General features: G+C 38.4%; 1 protein-coding gene across 1 annotated transcript in view; it reads left to right on the top strand.

Annotated features, from left to right (window-relative positions):
- LOC133333316 (titin) overlaps positions 1–22,188 on the top strand; it is a 173,513-nt gene that overhangs the window by 68,405 nt on the left and 82,920 nt on the right. Inside the window, exons 9-15 of the mRNA XM_061541630.1 lie at positions 6,302–6,455; positions 6,524–6,684; positions 6,753–7,895; positions 9,100–9,282; positions 9,518–9,755; positions 9,901–12,683; positions 20,994–21,299. Coding sequence (XP_061397614.1) covers positions 6,302–6,455; positions 6,524–6,684; positions 6,753–7,895; positions 9,100–9,282; positions 9,518–9,755; positions 9,901–12,683; positions 20,994–21,299 — 4,968 coding nt within the window. The remainder of the gene's footprint in view (positions 1–6,301; positions 6,456–6,523; positions 6,685–6,752; positions 7,896–9,099; positions 9,283–9,517; positions 9,756–9,900; positions 12,684–20,993; positions 21,300–22,188) is intronic.

The following is a 22,188-nucleotide window of genomic DNA, read 5'->3' as shown; positions in this document are numbered from 1 at the left end:
AGGCCAAGTGGTCAATTGGTTGGATCAAGTAGAGAAGGCAGTACAAAATGAAAATCCCTCAACCTGGACCAGTGCCCAGGAGATCCGATCGAAACTGTACAAGTTCAAGGCCACCCAACAAGATATTAATTCGCACAAGCGTATCGTTGAGGCTGTAAATGAGAAGGCAGCTTTGTTGCAAAATTCAGCATTGCCCGCCAATGCCGCTGAAATTAAACAGGCTGTTGAAAAGGTGAACCAGAGGTACGAAAAGGTATCCAACGACTGCAACAATCTGTTGCAACAATTGGACGAAGCCTTCGAAGTCTACCAACAATTCAGTGAATTGCAAAAAGCCCAACAGGATTACCAAAAGAACCTGTGGGATCGTTTGACCGGCTACTCCGACTATTCGGGTAACAAACCAGCATTGCAGGCCCGTTTGAACAAGGTCAGCGAGATTATGGATTCACTACCCGAAGGCTTGCAGAAACTTCAAAACTTATCCGATCACATTGAGAATAACACCAAGGTCTTGCCAGCTCGTTCCAAGGAGGCAATGACCCGTGACCTCGGTAACTTGCGTGCTGACTTCGAGAAGTTCTCAGCTGCTCTGACCGATGTTAAGAGCGGCCTCGAAAGCCGTCTCCAACAATGGAATGACTATGAAGTCAATTTGGATGAACTAATCTCGTGGTTGGGTGAATCGGAAAATGCCCTAAAGAACTACAATCCCAAGGCCACCTTGGAAGAGAAGGAGGAGCAACTGAATAAATTCCAAAGCCTAAACCACAATTTGCGCCAAAAGGAAGTCGAATTTGAGAAAATCAAGGACGATTCGTCTGAGCTCATTCAAAGTTCAGGAGAAACACGCATTGCCGTGAATGTACAACAGGTTACATCACGCTTCCAGTCCATACAGGCCACCACAAAGGAGATTTTGAAGAAATGCGAACAGGCTGTTCAAGACCACCAAATGTTTAACGAGAAATACAAGCAGTGCTCGGATTGGTTGGCCAGTGCCCAAGCTAAATACGATGATAGCAGTGATTTGAGCCAAGTGGGCTCCCGCGATGATTTGCTCAAAAAACAAATTGCTGTTCAGGAACTGTTGGCCCAACAACCCTCAGCTACCCTGCTGCTAAACAATACTATTGAGTGCGGTGAGAAATGCTATCCCTCAACTGCCACGGAGGGACGTGAAGCCATACGTTCGCAATTGGAGGAATTACAACAAACCTTCGACCAGCTCTTCGACAATATCACCAGCAACAGCCGAAAGATCCAAGACAAAATGTCTAAGTGGTCCGGTTTTGATGAAATCGCTGAAAAACTCAAGAATTGGTTGGCCGAAATTGAAAAGGCCGTTCCTGCCGAAATTGAACTCAAGACCACCTTGGACGAAAAACGCGCCAAGTTGCAAAATTACCGCGACTCCCTCAACGATATCCAAAACCACCAAGCGGAAATTGGCAATCTACAAGAAATTGCCGCCAATTTGCCAGAGAAGACAGAGCATGTTGAATCGGCCACGAAGGACATTGTCGATCGCTATAACAAGGTCCAAAAGAGGGTCCAACAATATGTTGAGAACTACGAACGCATTGTCAGTGCCCACCAACAGTACTGCAAGGCCGTCATGGATGCCCAAGAATTTATCGAGTCAACCCATTCCACCATCGACTATTGGGGAGATTTGGACTTGGAGCAGGTTTCTCTACACACCAATTTAGATCGTTTGAAGAATTTGAAATCCAGTTTGGCCGACGAGTTCCCCCGTGTCGATCAAGTTAGAACTTTGGGTGAGAAGGTGATCCCCGGCACCGTTGACGCCGGTCAAGTGAATATTAAGACCCAAATCGACAATACCCAACAAGAGTGGGAGGGATTGATTGCAGAACTCAATACAACGATTGAAGCAATCGAATTACGTCTCCAACAATGGTCTGACTATGAACAATTGCGCGACCAATGCTTGGCCTGGATTAGAGATTGTGACAATAAGTTGCACTCCATTGACTTGAAACCCAACTTGGGTGAAAAGAAATCGCAGTTGGAGGAGTTGAAGAATTTGCAAGGTGAGGTCAGAGCCAAGGAATTGGAAATTGACAATGTGTCCGAGAAAGCTCAAATGTTGATGAAGGGCCCCTCGGCATCACGCAGCTCTGGACCTGAACTGGTCACCAAATACCAACAACTCTTCCACAAAGTTAAGGAACTTAACAACCGTTGGCAACAATATGTCACCACCCATCAAGACTTTGAGAACAGCATTTCAGAGTGCACCTCCTGGATAAATGGCATCAAAGAAAAGCTTGACTACTGTTCGGACATGAGCTCGATGAGCCAAAAGGAATTGGACAAGAAATTGGCCACTATTCAAGATATTATTCTCATGAAAGACGAAGGTTCCGCCAAGGTACTCAGCATTGTGGAGATGGCCCAAAACGTGTTGGCCAACACAGCACCCAATGGACACGATGCCATCAATAAGGAATTGGCTGATTTGCAAGAACTTTGGTCTGGCATTGCTTTGCGCATCGTCGACGTGAAGGCACAATTGGACGACTCCATAACACAATGGTCTGGATTCCTGGAACAGGTCCAAAATGTTTCGAAATTCAACGATTGGCTGGACAACACTTTGAAGGAACTCTCCGAACTGCAGGCCACCATGCCTGAGAAGAGAGCCCAGCTGGATCGTGTCAAGACAACTGAGGAAAAGGTACGTGTAGAAAAGATCGACGTCGATGCCCTTAAGTCACAAGCCAAGGATATGATTGCCAGCGGCCAGCAAAGTCAGTCAGCCTTCCAGGCCCAAAAGGTTTTGGATAGATTCGATGAATTGGCGGCTAAGTCTCAGAAATTGTTGTCCGAAAGACAGGATCAGTACCGTGACCATAGACTATACAAGGAAGCCTATGACGATTTGGTTAGCTGGATTAGCAGGGCTCGCGAGAAGTTCCCTTCATTGAAGCAAAGTTCGTTGAGCGATAAATTGGCCATCGAAAATGCTGTGCAGGCCACAGAAAATATGCTCAACAAGCAGGCCCAAGGTGAACTCTTAGTCGAACACTTGACGCATACCGGCGAAGTCGTCTTGGCCAGCACATCTCCACAAGGTCAAGAAATCATACGCAATGACATTCGCTCCTTGCGCGAGAGCTTCGAGAGTCTGTTCCGCGACATTAATTCCCAAAAGGAGAACCTCGAAGAAACAATGTCGCAGTGGCGTACCTATAAGGAGGAATACGAACGCCTCATTGAATGGCTGCAACAGATCGACGTTTTGGTTAAGAACCATAAACTGAACCTTATGCCTAATTTGCCAGAAAAGGAGAAACAGGTTGCCGATATGCGCGACGTCATGAAACGTCTTGAAAAGGGCAAGGATGACATTGAGAAATTCAACAAATCAGCAGCAGGTCTGCTCAAGTCCCATCTTGATACTTATGTCAACAACCAGTTGAGACATTTGAACTCAGTCTACCAAGTGCAGGTCAATTTGGCCAAGGATGTTCTTAAGAAGGTCGAAACCAATTGCGATCAACATCGTGAATTCAACGGAAATATGGAAGCGGCTCATGCCTGGATTGAAAACGCCAAGGAAGTGATTCGTGAGTGTAGCGAGTCATCGAGTGCCGGTTCCAAGGAACTGTTGGAGAAACGCTTGGAAAAAATTCAGGAACTTATCCGGAACCGTGAAGTGGGCCAGAATCTTGTGCACACCGCCATTAATAATGGCGAAAAGGTTGTGCGTAACACTCGCTCCGATGGCCGCGATGCCATTAACAATGAAATGAAGGAATTGCAAAACGATTGGGACCGCCTGGTTAAGAAAATGTCTACGGCCAAGGTGCAATTGGAAACAAACCTCCTGCAATGGGCCGATTATAGTTCAAGCTATTCTCAGCTACAACAATGGATCCAAGATCGCGAGGCTAAGTTGCAGCAGGCCTGCGAACAGAAGATCAGCAAATCCAAGGGCCAACCACGCTTGAGCAGTGGATTGAGTGAACGTAAGGCCAATTTGAGACAGACCAACAACATCGTCCAAGACATTGTCTCCTTCGAACCCATGATACAATCTGTCACATGCAAGGCTTCCGATTTACAACAGGGCGCCCCAGCTTCGGAAATTTCTACTAAATATGAAACCCTTACTAAACAAGCCAAGGATCTGTACGAAAAGCAGAAGAATACCATCGATCAATATCAAGCTCTTATCGATGCTGGTAATGACTTTGCCACATGGTTGCGTAATGCCAAGGAGCGCCTCAGCAAGTGCTCTGAACCCACTGGCGACAAACAAGCCTTGGCCGAGAAAACTCATCAACTCAAGATTTTGCAAGGTGAAGTTCCCGAAGGCCAAAAGAAATTGGAGGCTGCCTTGGCACAAGGTGAAATCGCTTGTCGCAACGCTGAGCCCGAAGATCGTGAGATCATTGAACAGGAGGTGGCTCTGTTGCAGGAAGAATTCGATGCCTACGTTGATAATCTGAAGAAGACCAAAGACTATTTGGAAATGGGTATTGTCAAGTGGTCCGACTACCAAGATCAGTATACCGAAGCGTTGGATTGGTTAACGAAAACCGAAGCTTTGGTCCAATCGTACAATAAGTTGCAAGAAAATCTCATTCAAAAGAAGGTCGTATTGGAGGAATTCCAGGGACATTTGCAAACTCTATTCGATTGGCAGAAAACTTTGGATCACTTGAATATGAAGGCCCAAATGCTGTTGGAGACCTGCTCTGACACACGCATCAGTAATGCCATTATGCAGCTGACCACCAAATACAATGCCCTGCTGACATTGGCCAAGGAAGTAATGCGTCGCCTCGAAATGCACTACCAGGAACATCAACAACATCACACACTTTACGAAGAGTGCCAGTCCTGGATTGAACAGACCCGCGAGAAATTACAGAAATGCGAGGTTATTCCGGGTACTCTGAGTGAGGTTCAAGCCAAATTAAATACTGTGAAGAACTTGCGTCAAGGTTTCGAATCGGGTCAGAATAAACTCCGTTACCTGATGGAATTAAAGGAAAAGGTTATTATGAACACCGAACCGACTGGAGCCGCAAAGGTCCAAGAGGACACCGATGCCTTGAAACAAGACTATGATGACCTGCTGACACAAATGAACGATGTCAAGCAGAAGTTGATGAACCGCCTGGCTCAGCTAGAAGAAATCTTCAAATTGTACAAACTCTTGCAAGAATGGTTGGAGGATGTTGAACCCAGTCTTAAGACCACTGGTGAATTCCTTAACGATTTGAGTGAAAAGAGAGCAGCCTTGGAGAAATTCAGAGCCATCCAAAGAGACTTCAATGGTCACAGCGACATCATCGAGAAGATCAACAAACGTCTGAATGAAGACAATTCCTTGGATCGCAATGACTTCAAGCTTGGCATGGACAAGTTCGATGAACTGCAAGCCAAGGTCAATTCAATAATCGAATCGCTCGAGAATCAAGTCAATAACCACGACAAATACAAGCAAGCCTTCAACGAGACTCAAGAATGGTTGCGTAAGACTCGCATGGACATCGAGCAATGCTCCGACTGCCACGGTGAGAAGCAACAGGTCGAAGATCGCATCAACAAATTGGGCGAAATCGAAGCCACAATGCTGGAAGGCAAGTCTTTATTAGAGGCCTGTCAAGAACTTTCACAGGCTGTCATCAACACCAGTGGCAGCGAAGGCCAAGACACTGTGCAACAAGAAATCAAACATCTGAACTCTGAATGGGAAGCCATTCAAGTTATGTCACGCGATGCCCGCTCCAACTTGGAGACCTGCTTGAATGTATGGTCAGGCTTCTTGCAAAAATTCAACAAGATCAACAAATGGATCGAAGATATGACCAAGAGAGTCAATCAAGCCAGCGAATCGGAAAATAAGACCCCCGAAGATTTGGTGAACGCTAAGGTAAGTGCCACCCGTCAGCCACCAGGTGGCATAACTAAGTGTACTGTGACTACCACACGCTTTCGTAGAAATGAAAACTCAAAATCTTACGGCACTACTAACCTCTCTATCTAAGCCACTTCCAATAGCAGAAAGAACAACACCTTCACAAAAACCATTCGTGAAATCATTTGAATTCGTATTCTAACCTTTAGTATGTAAGATTTCAGCACCTCTGTAATATCTAAGCCAAACCTGCAAACAAATCTATCCTTGTAAAATCAATTAACCCAATCTAACTAATAGCTTGCCTCCTTCTTCTACTGTAGCTAACCACTAACGAACGTCCCATGCTAACACGAACAAATGCTCATCCATTTTTGTTCTCTCTCATTTTTTGTTCTCTAGAAACTTTTGGAAGAAGTTGTGGCCGAAAAGGATAATGTCGAGGAACTAAACGATTCTTGTGAGTTGCTGATGGAGCACAGTGCCTGTTCCAGAGTTAGAGATCAAACTGTTGATACCCAAGCCAATTACACAAAATTGTTGACATCTGCTCAAGGTACGTCATTTCTTGGGGAAGTTATACACAATCATTCACGTCTAATGGGTTCGATATTACTTATCTAGGTTTGGTGGCCAAGATCGAAAAGAACTTGTCCGATCACACTGAATTCTTGAATTATAAGAATGAAATGGATGCCTGGATTGAAAAGGCCCAACACATCTTGGATGGCTGTACTGGCGAAGGTGATATTCAACAGATCACTCAGCAAATTGAAACTGTTAATGTAAGTTTTGTTGATTGGTAATCATGATCATTGTTTACTCTTATTTAACATATTTTTTTTCAATGTAGTCTTTGTCATCACGCCTGCCCGAAGGTCAACATCTTTTGGGTATGGTCCAAGATGCCTATACCAAAGCATCGAATGTCTTGCCCGAAGATAAACAAGAAAAATTACGTGATTTAATGACAAAGGTGCGCGAGGATTGGGACACATTGGGCTTGGCTGTTAAGCAAAAGTTAATCGACTTGAAACAAGCCCAAAATCGCTGGTCAGACTTCTCCGCCAACAAAGAGAAACTCGACAAATGGTTGAGTGATATGGAGAACACCCTCAAGACTATGCCTGATACTAAGGGCGAACTGGGTGAAATGAAAACACAATTGGAACGGTACAAGGCCTTGCAAAACGACATTAAATTGAAGGGAGCCGAACTGGACAACCTGATGTCCGAAGCCAAGGAACTAGGTGTTGATTTGGATGATGTCCACCGCCTGCAAGGCCGATGGGATAAGGTTAAAAACGATTGCAATAACCACATCAAGGAATTGGAATCGGAAATCAACGATTACACCTCCTATCATCAAGCTTTGCAGGATGTCGAGAAATGGTTGTTGCAAATTTCCTTCCAACTCATGGCTCACAACTCGCTCTTCATATCGAATCGTCAACAGACCCAAGAACAAATTAAACAGCACGAGGCATTATTGGATGAAATCCAGAAGTATCAAGCCAATATTGATGATCTCAATGCCAAGGGTCAAAATCAAATTAAACGCTACGAAGCCACAACTCCGGCCATTCGCGAAACCGTCGAATCCCAACTGAAGAACATTCAAGACAGTTACAATTCCTTGCTCCAAACTTCTGTACAGATACGCAATCGTCTGCAAGAGTCGTTGGCTAAATTCCAAGAATATGAGGATACCTTGGATAGCATTATGCGTAATTTGGAAGAATACGAACCAGTCATTCAAACGGAATTGGACGCACCAGCCACCACTTTGGAAATGGCTCAGAACCAATTGAAATGTGCCCAGAACATGCAAAACAAATTGAATCATGAAAAGTCGCGTTTGGCCAGTGCTGTGCAGGCATGTGAAGCCGCCACCGCTTCTATCAGTCGCCCAAGTTCACCTCTGGAAACAGCTATGCAAGTTATTCCAGAACGTGAATTAATTGTGCGCGCTAAATTGGAAGATCTGCTGGATCAGGTATGTGCAAAATATATTGAAGTTTGTGTTTAATATATTATGTAATGTATTGTTTGATATTGATGTAGTTTGAAATTATTGTAGTTTAATATCGTTTTTTAACATTTTTTATTTAGCTTTAAGAGTCTGCAAATTAATTTGTACAAGGGTAGAAGAATATCAATAATGTGTCAGTTTAACCGACATGTAGCATTTATAAATACACTTAGAGAAGTACTTTTTGCATGCGACTACAACATAAGGTTATAAGAAATAGGAATTGGTTTAACAATATTAAATTTCAATAAGGTTATATTCAAAATTTTCAAATACTAATAGTAAATAATCAAGTGTATGTATATTTTTTATAACATCTTAATATTTAGCCCTTTCAAAATCGGCATAATAAAATACCAAATATTTTTTGAGGCCGCATACGTATGCGAAGTATTACTATGTTGTCCCCTAGGACTAAAATCGTAAAACTATAAGATTCTGCCTCCATTTCTAGTTTGTCAACAAATAAACAAGATAATAAATATGGGGGATAGATCTATATCATATTTTATTTAAATAATTATTTTTGAGTATTTTATGTGCATAGGATATGTGGGAGGTTTTTTATATAAAATTTTATTTAAATAATTATTTTTGAGTATTTTATATGCATAGGATATGTGGGAGGTTTTTTATATAAAATCTATTGGGTCCTTCCATAATTTGATTGGTATTGATTCTACTATATTATAGTAATACTATCATATTTTTTGAATATAGGAATTTCTATATGTATAATTTATTTTATATGAATGTAATTATAGGTATTGCGCGAATGATCGATTATTGGGTTGTATTTTTATTAGTTTAATTAAATTCTACGTAGAATATCTTTGCAAACTCAGCTTAATTAAAAATATTTTTCTTGTGTTTTTTTTTATTTTTTACTAATAACCATACATAAATTTTGTTTTTTTATTTCTTCTCTTATTTGCTGCACTATTTAATGCACTCTTTGTATCCATATGTTTGTGTTTTGCAATTCGAATTCCCCGCAAAATCCTTAATTTTACTTTGTTGTGCCCTAACACCTTTAAATGCCAAAAACAACCCACCCAACAAACAAAACAACAACAATGCTTCTCCCCTACTTTAATCTAACCAACAACAACCACAACATAAATGCAACACCAACAACCAAACAAAAATTGCCAACATCATCGAACAGATTCCCAGTAAACAAACTCAAAACTCAACGCAAGACAACGAAGATGATCTGCTAGACGTTGAGATTTCTGAAGTTAGTGATACTTTACTGGACGCCGTTTCTCATGAACGTATTCAGAGATTCAAAACCATTATACGATCCCAAATGTATATTGTCCATACACTATATGCTCTAAACACTAAGGTAAGATGAACTCCAATACTGTTGTGTGTGTGCGTGTGATGTCCCGAAAGATGTCCATCAAAAGACTAAAAATAAAATTGGGAATATTGGTAATTGGTATGGTACTTATGGTGTTGGCAAAATCTTTTCAAAACGCTTCTTCTTAATTGGCTATTTGTTTACTTTACTGTATTACATGCTAAATTATATTTCTAATATCCGTCACATTTGTTGTTGTTTTTATTCCTACATTCAGGTTCAATCTCACTTGGGTGGATTGATTGCTTCCGTTAGTGAATTGGAGCAACAGCAGAAACAACGCGCCGAATTGGGTGATTGGATTAAGAAGCAGCAGAGCTCCGTAACCGATTGGTTAACCAGGCCATGCAAATTGCGTCCAGAAGCTGCCAAACAGGAACTGGTTGCCATGAATGATTTGTTGAATTCCATCGGAGATAAGCGTTCACAATTGATGTTGGAAATGACTGGATCACGTAAGTGGAATGAAAATATCTAAAATTTAATAATACCAGCACTTTTCCTTTATAATACTTAAACAATCAAAAAAATCATCATCATCGTCCTCGAAATATATAGCCTAGCTTCTAATATTAATTTTGTTCTCTCCCCTACGTTTAGTTGCCGAAGATGATACAGATCTTGATGACAACATTGACAAACTAGAATCAGCTCTGATGGATGCCATTGCCAAGAAACAGGCTGGTCAAAATGTTATCGACGACTATCGTCAAGGTGTGCAGGATATGCAAAACTGGATTGACGGTTTAATCAAGCGTATGGATGTCCTGGACAAGGGTTCTGGTTTGAACTGTGCACAAAAAATGGCTGCCATCTCGGAAATAAAGAACGAATATCAACAACAAGGTCCTCAAAAGTTGCAAGAACTTAAGAACAAGGCTGCCCAAGTGGGCGAAGTCATCAGCAACTTGGACGGCCAACAAGTTGAGGAACAAATGAAATCTTTGGATCGTCGTTATGCCGATCTGGGCAAGCGTTTGGACCGTAAGGCCCAACTGTTGGATGTTACCAATAAGAGCGTCGGTGGTGTCAAGGGTGAAATTGATCAACTTCAAAACTGGGTCAAGGATAAAATCCAAGAACTTCAAGCACCCACCACCTTGGGCTATGAACCTAAGGCTGCCGAAGCTAGACAACAAGCCATTAAGGCTCTAATGAAGGATGCCGAAGGTAAACAATCATTGGCAGATGCTTTGGAAAAGAGAATAGCCAATATGCAGCCCGAATTGGAACCAGCAGAATATGCTCAACTGGAATCTGCTTTGCGTAATTTGAATAGCGAGCAAAAGAATTTGTCTGGCGTTTTGAAATCAGAAATGGAGAAGGCTTTGGATGCAGGTAAGGCTCGCAAAGCTTTGGAGAACGATTTGGAGAAGGCTCGTGCCTGGTTGAAATCCAAGATATCCGAAGTTAGGAAATTGCCTGTCTACCATCCTTTGACCTCTGCCGAAATCGAAGTGAAACTGCAAGAGAACAAGAAATATGACGATGATGCTAAACAATTCAGCGACAGCGTGTTGAGCGATGTCCAACGTCAAGCTGCAAATATTATGAAGGATTGTTCGGATGCCGACAAGGCTGCCCTGCAAAAGATTTTAGATGAAATCGATGCTGACTACAAGACTCTCAAGGATGAAAGTGCCAAGAGAGGCAAGGCCTTGGGAGACCTCTTGCAAGGTCGCAAAGCCTTTGAAGACGCCAAGAAGAAAATGGGCGATTGGCTGAATGAAATGGAGACTGCCACCGAAGGTGAATTGAGAACATCTAGCCTCCCTGTATTGGAAGAACAGCTGGCCCATTACAAGAAACTTATGGACAATGCCGATGGCATGGGTGGTCTTATGAATGACATCAATGAACAGGGCAAGAGTATCGTGCCAACACTAAGCAATCCCGACAAGCTTAAACTGAACGAAGAAATGAAGAACATGAAGGATCGCTATGGCAAGATCAAACAATGTTTGGCCGACCGTGTGAATACCCTGGGTGATCATATCAAGAAATATAAGGACGCTAAGTCCAAGCTTACCGAATGCATGGACTTCTTGAACACCGTACAACAGCGTTTGCGTGAACTCAACAAACCAGTTGGCTCAAAGATTGAAGATGTCCAGGAATTGTTGGGAGCCTACGAAGGCATCCTTAAGGAATTGAAGGACAGCAAACAGAAAATGGGTGACATGAAGGTCGATGACTTGCCTGAATTGCAGAGCATTTTGGCTCAGCAGGATGACATGATTAAACTCATCGAAGACCAATTGGCCCATTTGAGACAATTGCTATTGTTGCGCGAACAATTCATTGCCCTGATCAATGAAATTATTGCCTTCATCATGAAATACACTGATGTAATTATCGACATTGAGAATGCTCCCGACAGCTTGGAGGAAAAGATCAACAAATACGATGATGTTATTGCCAAGATCCAAGAATGTGAAGGTGTTTTGGCCTCAGCCACTGACAAGGGTCAGAAGATTGCCTCCGAAGGTACTGCTGCCGATAAGAACTCAATCACTGAGCAACTGCAATCGCTGAAGAACCAATTGGGCAACCTGCGCAAGGCGGTCGAACAACAAAGACAGAAGCATCAAATTCAATTGGAACACCACAAGAAAATGGCTGCCGAATTATCCGAAATCCTCGACTGGTTGCATAACAATGAAGGCACTGTCAAGTCTAGACCATTGCTCGATCGCGATCCCGATTCTGTGGAACGTGAGCTGCAGAAACATAAGGATCTCAGCTCAGAGGTACAGGAATATCTTGACAAATTCAATAAAATCAATAGCGGCATCAAATCCGAAGTTGGTATGCCTAGCTCCTTGGTCGAGATGTTATCCGAAGGACGTTCCTTGGTATCATCTTTGCCACATGAATTGGAAGAACGTGAAAAATATCTGATTAACAACCGCAATTCTCGTCTCGACTACATGAAACTGGTCTCACAATTCAAGGATTGGTTACATGAGGCGGAAGATCGTCTGCAAGTTGGCAAACATGGCATAGACTATGAAAATCTGACACGTGACTTGGAAGAACACAAAGTGTTCTTTGGCAATGAACAGCCCATACGCAATTTGGTACACAAACAAATTCAAGATGCTGCCGACAAGATATGGCCATCACTGAACAACTTTGAACAAACTGAACTCTCGGCCGAACTATCACAATTCCAAACTAAGCTGACCAACATATTGGCTCAGGCCAAGACCCAACAGGGCGAACTTGAGAAAGAAAATGAATTGTGGCGTGAATATCAACAATCTGTGGAACGTGTAAAGGCCACCATCGATCGTTCGAAATTCTCTGATGAACCGGTCCAAAATTTGGCTGGCGTACATTTCAATATACAAAAATTGACCCATGCCATTGGCAATGTTCAGGTGAGTCAAACGAAAAGCAAAAATTGTTTGATATTTTGTAACCTTTGATAGCTTAGGGGAATGATATATATTATAATTGAGTCGTTTATTTTGAAAGTGGGTAAAGTCAATTTTATTTTATATTGAAATATTTAATGGTTTGTGTTTGGTTTGTTTCAAAAATATTGTTGTTAATTATTATTAATTTTTTCTTATTAATTTTGTTTGTGCCCTTAAACATGATAGAATTCTTACTTACTTAGCTGGCATGTTACAGAACGGTTTAAAAAAGATTTCCAATTGATAGAATATATAACGTAATAAACCAAGATTTGTATCACAACCTAAAATGGACTTAAGGGAAACCCACCCATTCTCGATTTTAATTTTTCAAGATTTTCAATGGGCTGGTAAATCAATACCAATGCTTGTTAAGGTTTGTAACTTTGCACATATATATTTGAAGATGTAAAAGAGAAGAAAAATAATTTACAAAAAATTTTTGTTATTGTTTTGTTGTTGTTTTTTGTAATTAAAGAAAAGTCCTTATTTTTGATGGCGGGCATGATAACTCCTCACTGGAACATCGGAATCCGAAAATTCCAACGGTGTTAGAAAGAGTACATGTCTGGCTCTCGTATGAACTAAGATTATTGACTTCTCTCTAAAATTAACAAAATGGTGGACCTTTGAAAAAAATATTTGTGGAAAATCGCCGATTTTTGACCAAAAACCAAGTTAAAAAATAAGGAAGATCTTCACCGATTGGCTTTATCCTAGTTCATACGATAGCTATACACTCACAGAGAAACGTGTAAAAATTTGAAATCGATTGGGTTATTAGTTTTTGAGTTATCGTGCCCGCCATTCACAAAAAATATTTAGAAAAATCGCGTTTCAAGTTTGAGAAGCAGTTCAGCCGTCACCTGATGCTGACACAATAAATCGGCAACATCTTCAAGAGTTCTTGAGACTTTCACTTGAAATTTTGTAGGGACATTTATTAATTAGTGTAGATTCGAATTATATCAACAAAATTGTTGACCGCGAGAATGGGGGGGGGGTCCCCTTAAACCACTTTCAAAATAAACGACTCAATTGTAAAACAATTTAAATCAATTTTTTAATACGATTAGCAAAGTGAGTTATTGCAAAAAGAATTTGGTCCAAGGTATTTTCAATTGCTCAATACAGGTTTTCATGACATCATAGGCCTTTATGTAAAATTGGCAAATTGAAAATCTTTCGTGTGTGTGTTTCCATACAAAACAAAATGGTAATCCATTACATGTCTGTTATGTTTAAAGTTTTTTTTCCTTCTCCTAACATTACTTTAAAAAGTCACACTTTAGATTGGTCTACATACTTAAAACTCCTTTAAAGGTAAACCCACATGCTTGTCGCCAATAAGACGAATGTGTGTGTGTGTTAGGGGGAATTATTTTCCCTCCTTGTTGTTGAAGTCTTTACAGATTTATTGTACTTGTGTGGTAAAGTCTATGAAGAAGAGCTTGGAAATTACAAAATTTGTTTCTTTCATTCAATACCTATTGACATACACACACAGTTATGATCGATTTTTAGCTCCTGGGCGATGCTAACATCCCGCTTAACTTCGATCATTTCTCCGATTTTATCGAAATTTCCAACGACCGGCCTACCTGTGCGAGGTGCATCTTTAACATCCAAAATTCCTGAACGGAATCTACGAAACTAAATGCACCAAACAGAAAAATATTTTTTTTTACTGCGAAATTTCACCCTTCCAACAAGCATAAATCTGAAATTATTTGATCGATCCTTTACGGGAAATCTATCAGTAAACCCATATGCCGAAAAAAATAATGGATTTCTTTTTCCCCAACCTAATAATTTGCGTTGGTTGGAAAAGACAGTTAACACTTTTGGATAATTTAGAATTTGGAGCCTACGAGGACAGTTCGGAAACTTCTTAGAAAGTTCTCAGAAAAAAGTTAAGTGTTTTGGAAACTTTCATCTCTGTTATGAGCATATATTAAATTTTGATTCGATCTGACAACTCCTTCATATAGAAACAGATGTTCAAAAAAGACGCATCCGCAATTTGAGTCGCACAAATTTTATGCCCTTTTAATTATTAAAATAATTGTAATCAGTAATAATGAGACATATGTTATAACGAAGGTGTGAGCAACCATTTTTCCGGTCTCGATTCGATTTTCAAAATCCATCTGAACTTAATGTGTTGTCCTGAAAATTCCCGACGACGAATTTTGCCGATAAATCGATAATGTAGCAAAGCCTATTCTGCGAAAATTCTAAATTCACCAAGAATAGAATATAAGGTGTTCGTCTCAATATTATGTATTTGGAAATACAAAGTATTTGGAAATACAGAAATATACATCTCATATCCAAATTTTCTACAATCGACATCCCTATTGAATAAAATATGCCAACACTCATACACGCAATTCTGTAATATATGGACTTCCATATATGTTTTACTTCACTTAAAAACAAAAACAACATCACTCAGGCACGCAGTTTGTCTGGCTGTGACAAACGACAGACAACGTTTTTCGGGTTTATTATCCATGTGTGGCTACACTTTTATGTATATTTTTTGGCCGTCAAGCTATACATTTCGAATACAAGTAGGTAACTTCTTAAACTTACTGCAATCCAGCCAGCCGTTGCACGAATTGTTAGTCTCTTTTTGGCCAAAAAAAAAAAACCAGCTGAGTTTGATAGATGGATGTTGAATGTTTCTTACCAAAGTAGTGGTGGATGAGAACGAAATACATAGAAGACATTTAATACATGCACAACGACAGTCGATGGAATACCAAAGTGTTCTCTTTAATAGTAACTTTTTATTTTTTTAATAATGGTATAGCTCCCTTTCTCTTAATATACATGTGCAAATTGTTGTTGTTTTAGTACCGGCAAATGATGATGTCATTGTTAATTGTAATGGCCATACAACGTGCCCTGACTTCGTCGTGCTCTGTTTGTAAAGCTCATTTTATTGGAGAACTTCTTTAGGTATGGAGAAACCAATGTTTAAGATACACGGCTGAGAAAGAGAGCCGGTTAAATGGTCATATGGTCCGCAATTCTGTTGAAGTTTTACCAACTTTTACCGGTGTTTAACCGGCATATGTCAGGAAAAAGAAAGCGAACAAGTCAAACAAGTCCATAAACATTCCAACAAACAAGTCCTTGTCCACATAAAACAAAGTAGTGTCATTTGAATTGTATTTTTAAATATGGCTAATGAATTATTTCTAAATAACGAATGTTCAATTGGTTTATGTCAATTCTGAGCCTAATTTCTTAAATTAGGATGTTGATTAATAGAATAACAACGATTTTTATTTAATAATCTCACATCAAGATTAGTGGGAAGTAAAGCATAATTCCAGGTTTTTCAACGGGAGGTGTTACTTTGATAGCCAAAGAAACATTCCATATTTATAGATAAATGTTCGTTCCATGTCAATGGCGTTGTTTCTATTTGCGAAATGTCAAAGAATACAAGTATTAAAAATGACAACTACCGAAATACCGGGTGGTTCAATATAACACCTCTTGCTGGAACTTCCCAAGAAAGCACATCAATTAAGCAAAATTTTAATATTAGCTTCAAAATTATACATATGTATGTATGTTCTATGGGCAAGGTAGGTTTGAGAAAATCTCCACCGAATTCTTTCTCTTTTTAAAAAAAATTGGAAAAATTAAATCCATAAGAAACATTTATTGATTTAAGTAAGTGAAACTTCCATTTTTTTATTAATAACAACAATGACTGATCAAAATGTTTCATAATCCGACAAAAGATAGATATACTGCATGGTGAGGATGTGCTTCCACTTGCTGTGGTGGGCCATGGAGAAATCGTCAATTGTAAAAAATACAAAAGTCATTCTTGGAATGCAATAAGAACAACAACCACACAAACATGTACTTACAATGTGTTATATAGAATTTCAAAACTGTCTGCAATGACCAGACATTATTAAATACTGTCTCTTCCGTGTTCTTTGGCCATAACAACGGATTCTACAACAACAAAAAACACACTGCTAACAATAGATGTCCCCCCACCAAACAAGACAAAGCATCTCTTCGATGCATGCAGTCCGTCTAAGCATTTGTTGTTCTTTTTGTTTTGGCCCTTTTCGTAGACCGGCTTATTGCGGACTCCACCTTAAAATCGTCTCATATAAGTTTGTGCGTGTCTCTCTGTGTGTGTGAGTTTTGTGATAGAGAATCTCTTTGGCTGGATGGCAATGCAAAAACAATGTAATTGATGACCAGGGCTGCCAGATTTTTTTTTGGAAAAATCGCCAAAATGACGATTTTTTTTTTGGAAAAATCGCCAAAATGACGATTTTTTTTATCAAAAATCGTCAAAAATTTAAATACGCACATTTAGATATATTTAAATATATTTTTTTATTAAAATGAACATAAAAGAGGTATTCAATTTATTAAACACGTTTTTTAAAGCTAATCAAGAAATTCATTTATTTTATAAATATTTGAATAGTCATTTCGACTTTAATAAAGTCATTCATTTTGAAAAGAAATATTTGTGGTAATCATTTTCAACAAGTCGGTTTTAATTAATGTATCATAACAATTTTTTTTGTTAACTTTTAAATAATCTTTGGTATAAATTTCTCCATTGAATTTCGACTTTTCGTTTTATTAAGATTTACTTGGCTGAACACGCTCAACATTTGCTGAGGAATGGGGTAATACCAGTACCTTCCGTAAAAATTTAGTTATAGGAAAAACATATGAACCATCACCACGTTTCAAATCAAATATTGCATTCCAAAAACGAAATAAATCGGTTTCATCATTTTCACAAATGTTATCAAAATCAAACAACCGTAGTTTGAAAAAAATGAATTATTCTTTTCATTACTAATATACGTGGGACTTATCATAGATACAATTTTATAAATGCTTTCAAATCGAATCTTTTTAAAATTGTAATAACTTTGTATAAATTGAAACTTAAATTTAATATAACAACGTTTCCGTTCACCAATTTTCTTCAATTTGCCCGTGTCAAAAACCAACAACCGTTAACTTTTATTTGTTTTGTTGCTGCCTACCCAGAGAACGGCACAGCTGATTGGTAGTTTTTCATCTATCTGGGTAAAAGTAAACTGTTGTTGGCTTTGTAACAGTCACATATGCACACACACATATGCCAAATATTCAAATTCTTTTTACTTTTTCTTTCGCTTTATACATTTTTGATGTTGCCAGAACAAAAAGAACCCAAATATTGCAATATTACTAAAATGACCAAAAATCGTCATTTTTTGGGCAAAAATCGTCAAATCGTCATTTTTCAATTTTTGACCAAAAAATCGTCAAAATGACGATAAATCGTCAAATCTGGCAGCCCTGTTGATGACGTTAGCGTAGCACAGCAACACAACAATTGAGAACATCAAGTAAAACGTGTTTTTCATGGTTACCCCCCATAAAAGGTCGGTCGAACATTTATTGAGATACTGCTTTTGTGTGTGTGTCTATTCGAGTTTTCAGTTTCTCTTCATATTTTTACTCTCGCAGAAATTGGAGATTGAGTAGTGTTAAGGGTTGCCATTTGTAATGGAGTTCTTAACTTGAGTAAAAATTAAATTGGGAGAGTTAAAGGTTTGGATTTCAAATGCCGATTGGAAAAACACAGTATACAAATACATCATATATTTTGCAATAAAGCCATATTCGTTCGTGTTGTGTGACATGTGACACCGTCTTGTTGAAACCATATATTCTTCAAGTAGTATTCTTCAATAGCAGACAAATAAGGCCATCGTTGTTTTCGAAGAATTGAGGTCCAAAAACCTTGGGTGCAAAGAGGTCACCACACAGTGACTTCTTCCGGATGTAATGACCTCTCTTCAATTGCTTGATGATTCTCAGAATCCCTTTTGCACTTTTGTTTAGAGTTCTTTATCTTAGTACTTATTCAACAGATATAACAATTTTATGGCTGGTTATATCCTCTGATACTTAATTTTAAAAACAAGTACCAAAAACATATAATAAAAAAATCAAATTGGTCGAAGGTGCCCCTATCGACATTTGATGGGGCACATTCGGCACCCATAAGTATAGACTGGTATTATCATTGCTATCAGTCTGATTGGAATTCAAATCCTTTAAAAGTTATATTTTGTTTTAATATGCGACTCAGTGGAATGGAGATATTACAAAAACAGCTGTAAAAGTAAAAAAATCGTGCATCTAAATAAGCTTATTAGCTTGAGATTACAAACTTTGCGACAGCTATTTATTTTGATATCCGATACCTATGGATTAAATTTAGTGACGTACAATGAGAGCTTCATATCGAAAACGCCATTACCAAAGGTGCCCCCACTCTCCCCTATGATAATGTTGTTTAATATCCTGTTAAAGCACTAATCATAATTTTTGTATTAGTTTTTGAAAATTTGTATGCGTTGTGAAATAGTTAACCGATCCTTTTTCGCCAAGGTCAAATTTTTTAACTGAAAAGAAAAAAAAATGGTTTAAGAACTTAGTTTGACTGATGTCGAATTCGATGTCCCATACAATCACGAAATTAATGACCCTTTATTTTAGTGATGTGGTTATATTTTTAAAATCGATGTAAAATTTTTTCCTGTTAATAATGTCATATGACCCCAAACTACCATCGACTCTCCAATCGACAATTTATATATTTTCTTATAATTCTAATAGGAATTTCTCTCCACAAGTTCAAAAATACTTAAAAATATATGTTGTTTCAAATTGTAGTTATACTCATAATAAATTGAACACACATTTTTAATTTTTTCGCTGCTGTCAGCTATATACATATTTTGAAGCGTAAGGCTTGATGACATTTGAAGGAGAAGTAATACTTTATGTTTGGTGCAAACGCAGGGTTGTATTTGAAATTATCTCGATGTAGCAAAATAAATATTAATTAGATATATTTTTGTGTTGGTAAATCGAGGTAAATTCAGCTCGATCGAGCAATTTAATCGAGATAATGCATACTATCACGATAAATAAACGCACCATTACAGATTTTTGGGTCAAGCTAACCCATCCATTCCAAAAACATGATGGCAGCTCTAATTGCTGCTGCTGGCGATTGTCGTTGTTTTGTTTTTATGCTACAGCCAGCCGGCACATGTAGTCGAACGAGACGACGAAAATAACTAACTCTCTTTTTCGTAAAGAGTGGAAACACTTGTTCACATGTTAGTGGTGTAGTGTGAACACAAACTATATTACTGTGAGTATCTGTGGGTATTCTGTGACAACAACAACAACAACAACATCAGCAATAGCAGAAGCAGCAGCAGCTTTTGCTTTGGCATGGCCAGAGTTTAGGTTTCATTTCAAAGTGAGCTTTAATGGACGTCGCATTTGTGTGAAATTTTGTTACGAGACATGAGTCCACGTTGTTTTTAAATCAATCAGAATCCGGTGTTATTTTCTATTTGGTGTGAAAAAGAAATATATTTTTTTCATTTCAAAGTGTATCAATTTAAAAGAAACAAATTGTGTGAATTTTATTTTTGTATATAATACTATTAACAACACCACGACACACAACAACAACAGCAAAGTGAATTATCGATGATTGAAAAGAGGAAATAAAAAAACATATTGTAAAAAATATAGGCCTAGTCGTGTCAGATAAGAAAAAAACAAGAAGAATTGACAAATCGTGGAAAAATTAAAAATAAAACAACTTTAAGTTGTTTGTTTAACAAACAAAAGAAAATAAAATAACAAAACACAAAACGACGTCATTTTTTTTAGTTTAATTTGAATATAAGAATTTGTCCAACGTAATTTTGTAAAGGTGAGCAAGCGAGGTGTGAAGTGAGCGGAGAAGAGACATTTACTTGAATTGTGAAATAGATGATGACCTCTTTTACCCTTGAATTATCCCTTAAAGAAAAAAATACAAAAAAAAAAAAAAAAAAATTGGAGAAAAATAGGATATGCTAAAAAGAGCAAAAGGGAGAGAACATCTCATTGATGCTCTTTGTTTTTGGGGGGTTATCATAGATATGGTGTTACCGTCTTATAAGAACATCGAATTTCTCATTTGGATTGCTTCTGATTAGGCCATATAACGGAATCCGAAAAATATACATATGTATGTGTATGTATGTTCACAGCAACTCATCCTTTTGAAATGGATTTCTCTTTCTGTTTATCTCTTAAGTTGTATGAGGGTTGAGATGTTAAATATTCTATTACATGTATTTATTGTGTCTAATTTTATTCTCTCTTTCTCTGTTGTTTTTTTTTTCTACCCTCCCACAGAGTCAAACAAGTGACATCACTCTAGCAAATCAACAAGCCCAAGGACTTTTGCGTCAAGCTGATGCTCGCAATCGCCAGCTGATTGAGCAGGACAATTTAGAATTGAATCGTTTGTGGCAAGACCTTATCGCCTCATTGGAGAAGAGACGTGATAATTTGCAATCTGTCGCCGATAAGTGGGACGAATTCGAGAATCGTCTATTAAGCTGGGAAAAAGCCATTGGACGTTTGACGGATAAATTCCGCAATGTCGACCCAGTGGTAAGATCTCGTCGTCACTTGGAAGATACAAAGCATGCCATCCAGGTAAGTTCAGTTTTTAATTCACTACTATTTTTTTTTAAAAATTATATTACAAAATGCAATTTCAATGTGTGTAACGTGATTTGTTGTTTGTGTACAATAAAACCAGTTGAAACCCTTGCGACGACGGACAAACGCCCTTCGTCATCTATTTTGGGCATTTATTCACAGTTTATCAATTCCAATCAGGTTTTTAGGCTTAACCTAACACCAAAGAAGTAATTTTAACAGCCTAAATAGCGTGGGCAGCAACAATCAAGTTTCGTCTTTGCAAAACTGCCAAACCATAAATTTTGGTGGTTCCTTGTTGTTGTAGCTAATGTTGGTTCGACTACACACAAACCAAGATATTGTTTTTTTTTGAGTTAAACACATAGTATTGGGAGGCCGAACAGAATGGGTGTTTTTGAATTACTTCCGCTCGACTTGTTTTTTATATAGAAAAGCAACTGGTTTGGTAGAAACAACAGCATTCTTGTTGTAAAGGTTCATTGAAGTATCATTGTGGAAATGTAAAATCAAATATTACAGTAAATCAATATTTTCAGGTATTACTTAGGTCAGATTGGAAATAATATGATTTCAATTTTCGTAAAAAATAAATGATTTGAAAATAAAAAAATTAGAAGTCTTTAAATTTTGTAAAATAGAAATGCCCACTGATCGGTCAGTTACTTAAATTTTAACCGACGTGGTCCACGCTTATATAAAGTTCGATGATGGAGCTCATTGGTGCACTCCTTTTGATAACTTTCACCACGAAATGTAAAACTTTTTGTGGATAAACGGTAATTTGTGAAGTCTATCTGGACATTACTTCTAGTACTTCCTTCACGATACAAAGTGATTCGATCCATTTTTATATAATTTTTATATAAATGTTTCATATCGT

The sequence above is a fragment of the Musca vetustissima genome, unplaced genomic scaffold (assembly GCF_032173495.1).
Source record: "Musca vetustissima isolate MV318-11 ecotype Yass unplaced genomic scaffold, APGP_CSIRO_Mvet_v1 utg13749, whole genome shotgun sequence".
Classification (NCBI taxonomy): Eukaryota; Metazoa; Arthropoda; class Insecta; order Diptera; family Muscidae; genus Musca; species Musca vetustissima.
The sequence above is the reverse complement of the archived record's forward strand: the minus strand, read 5'-3'. Positions and strand labels throughout refer to the sequence as shown.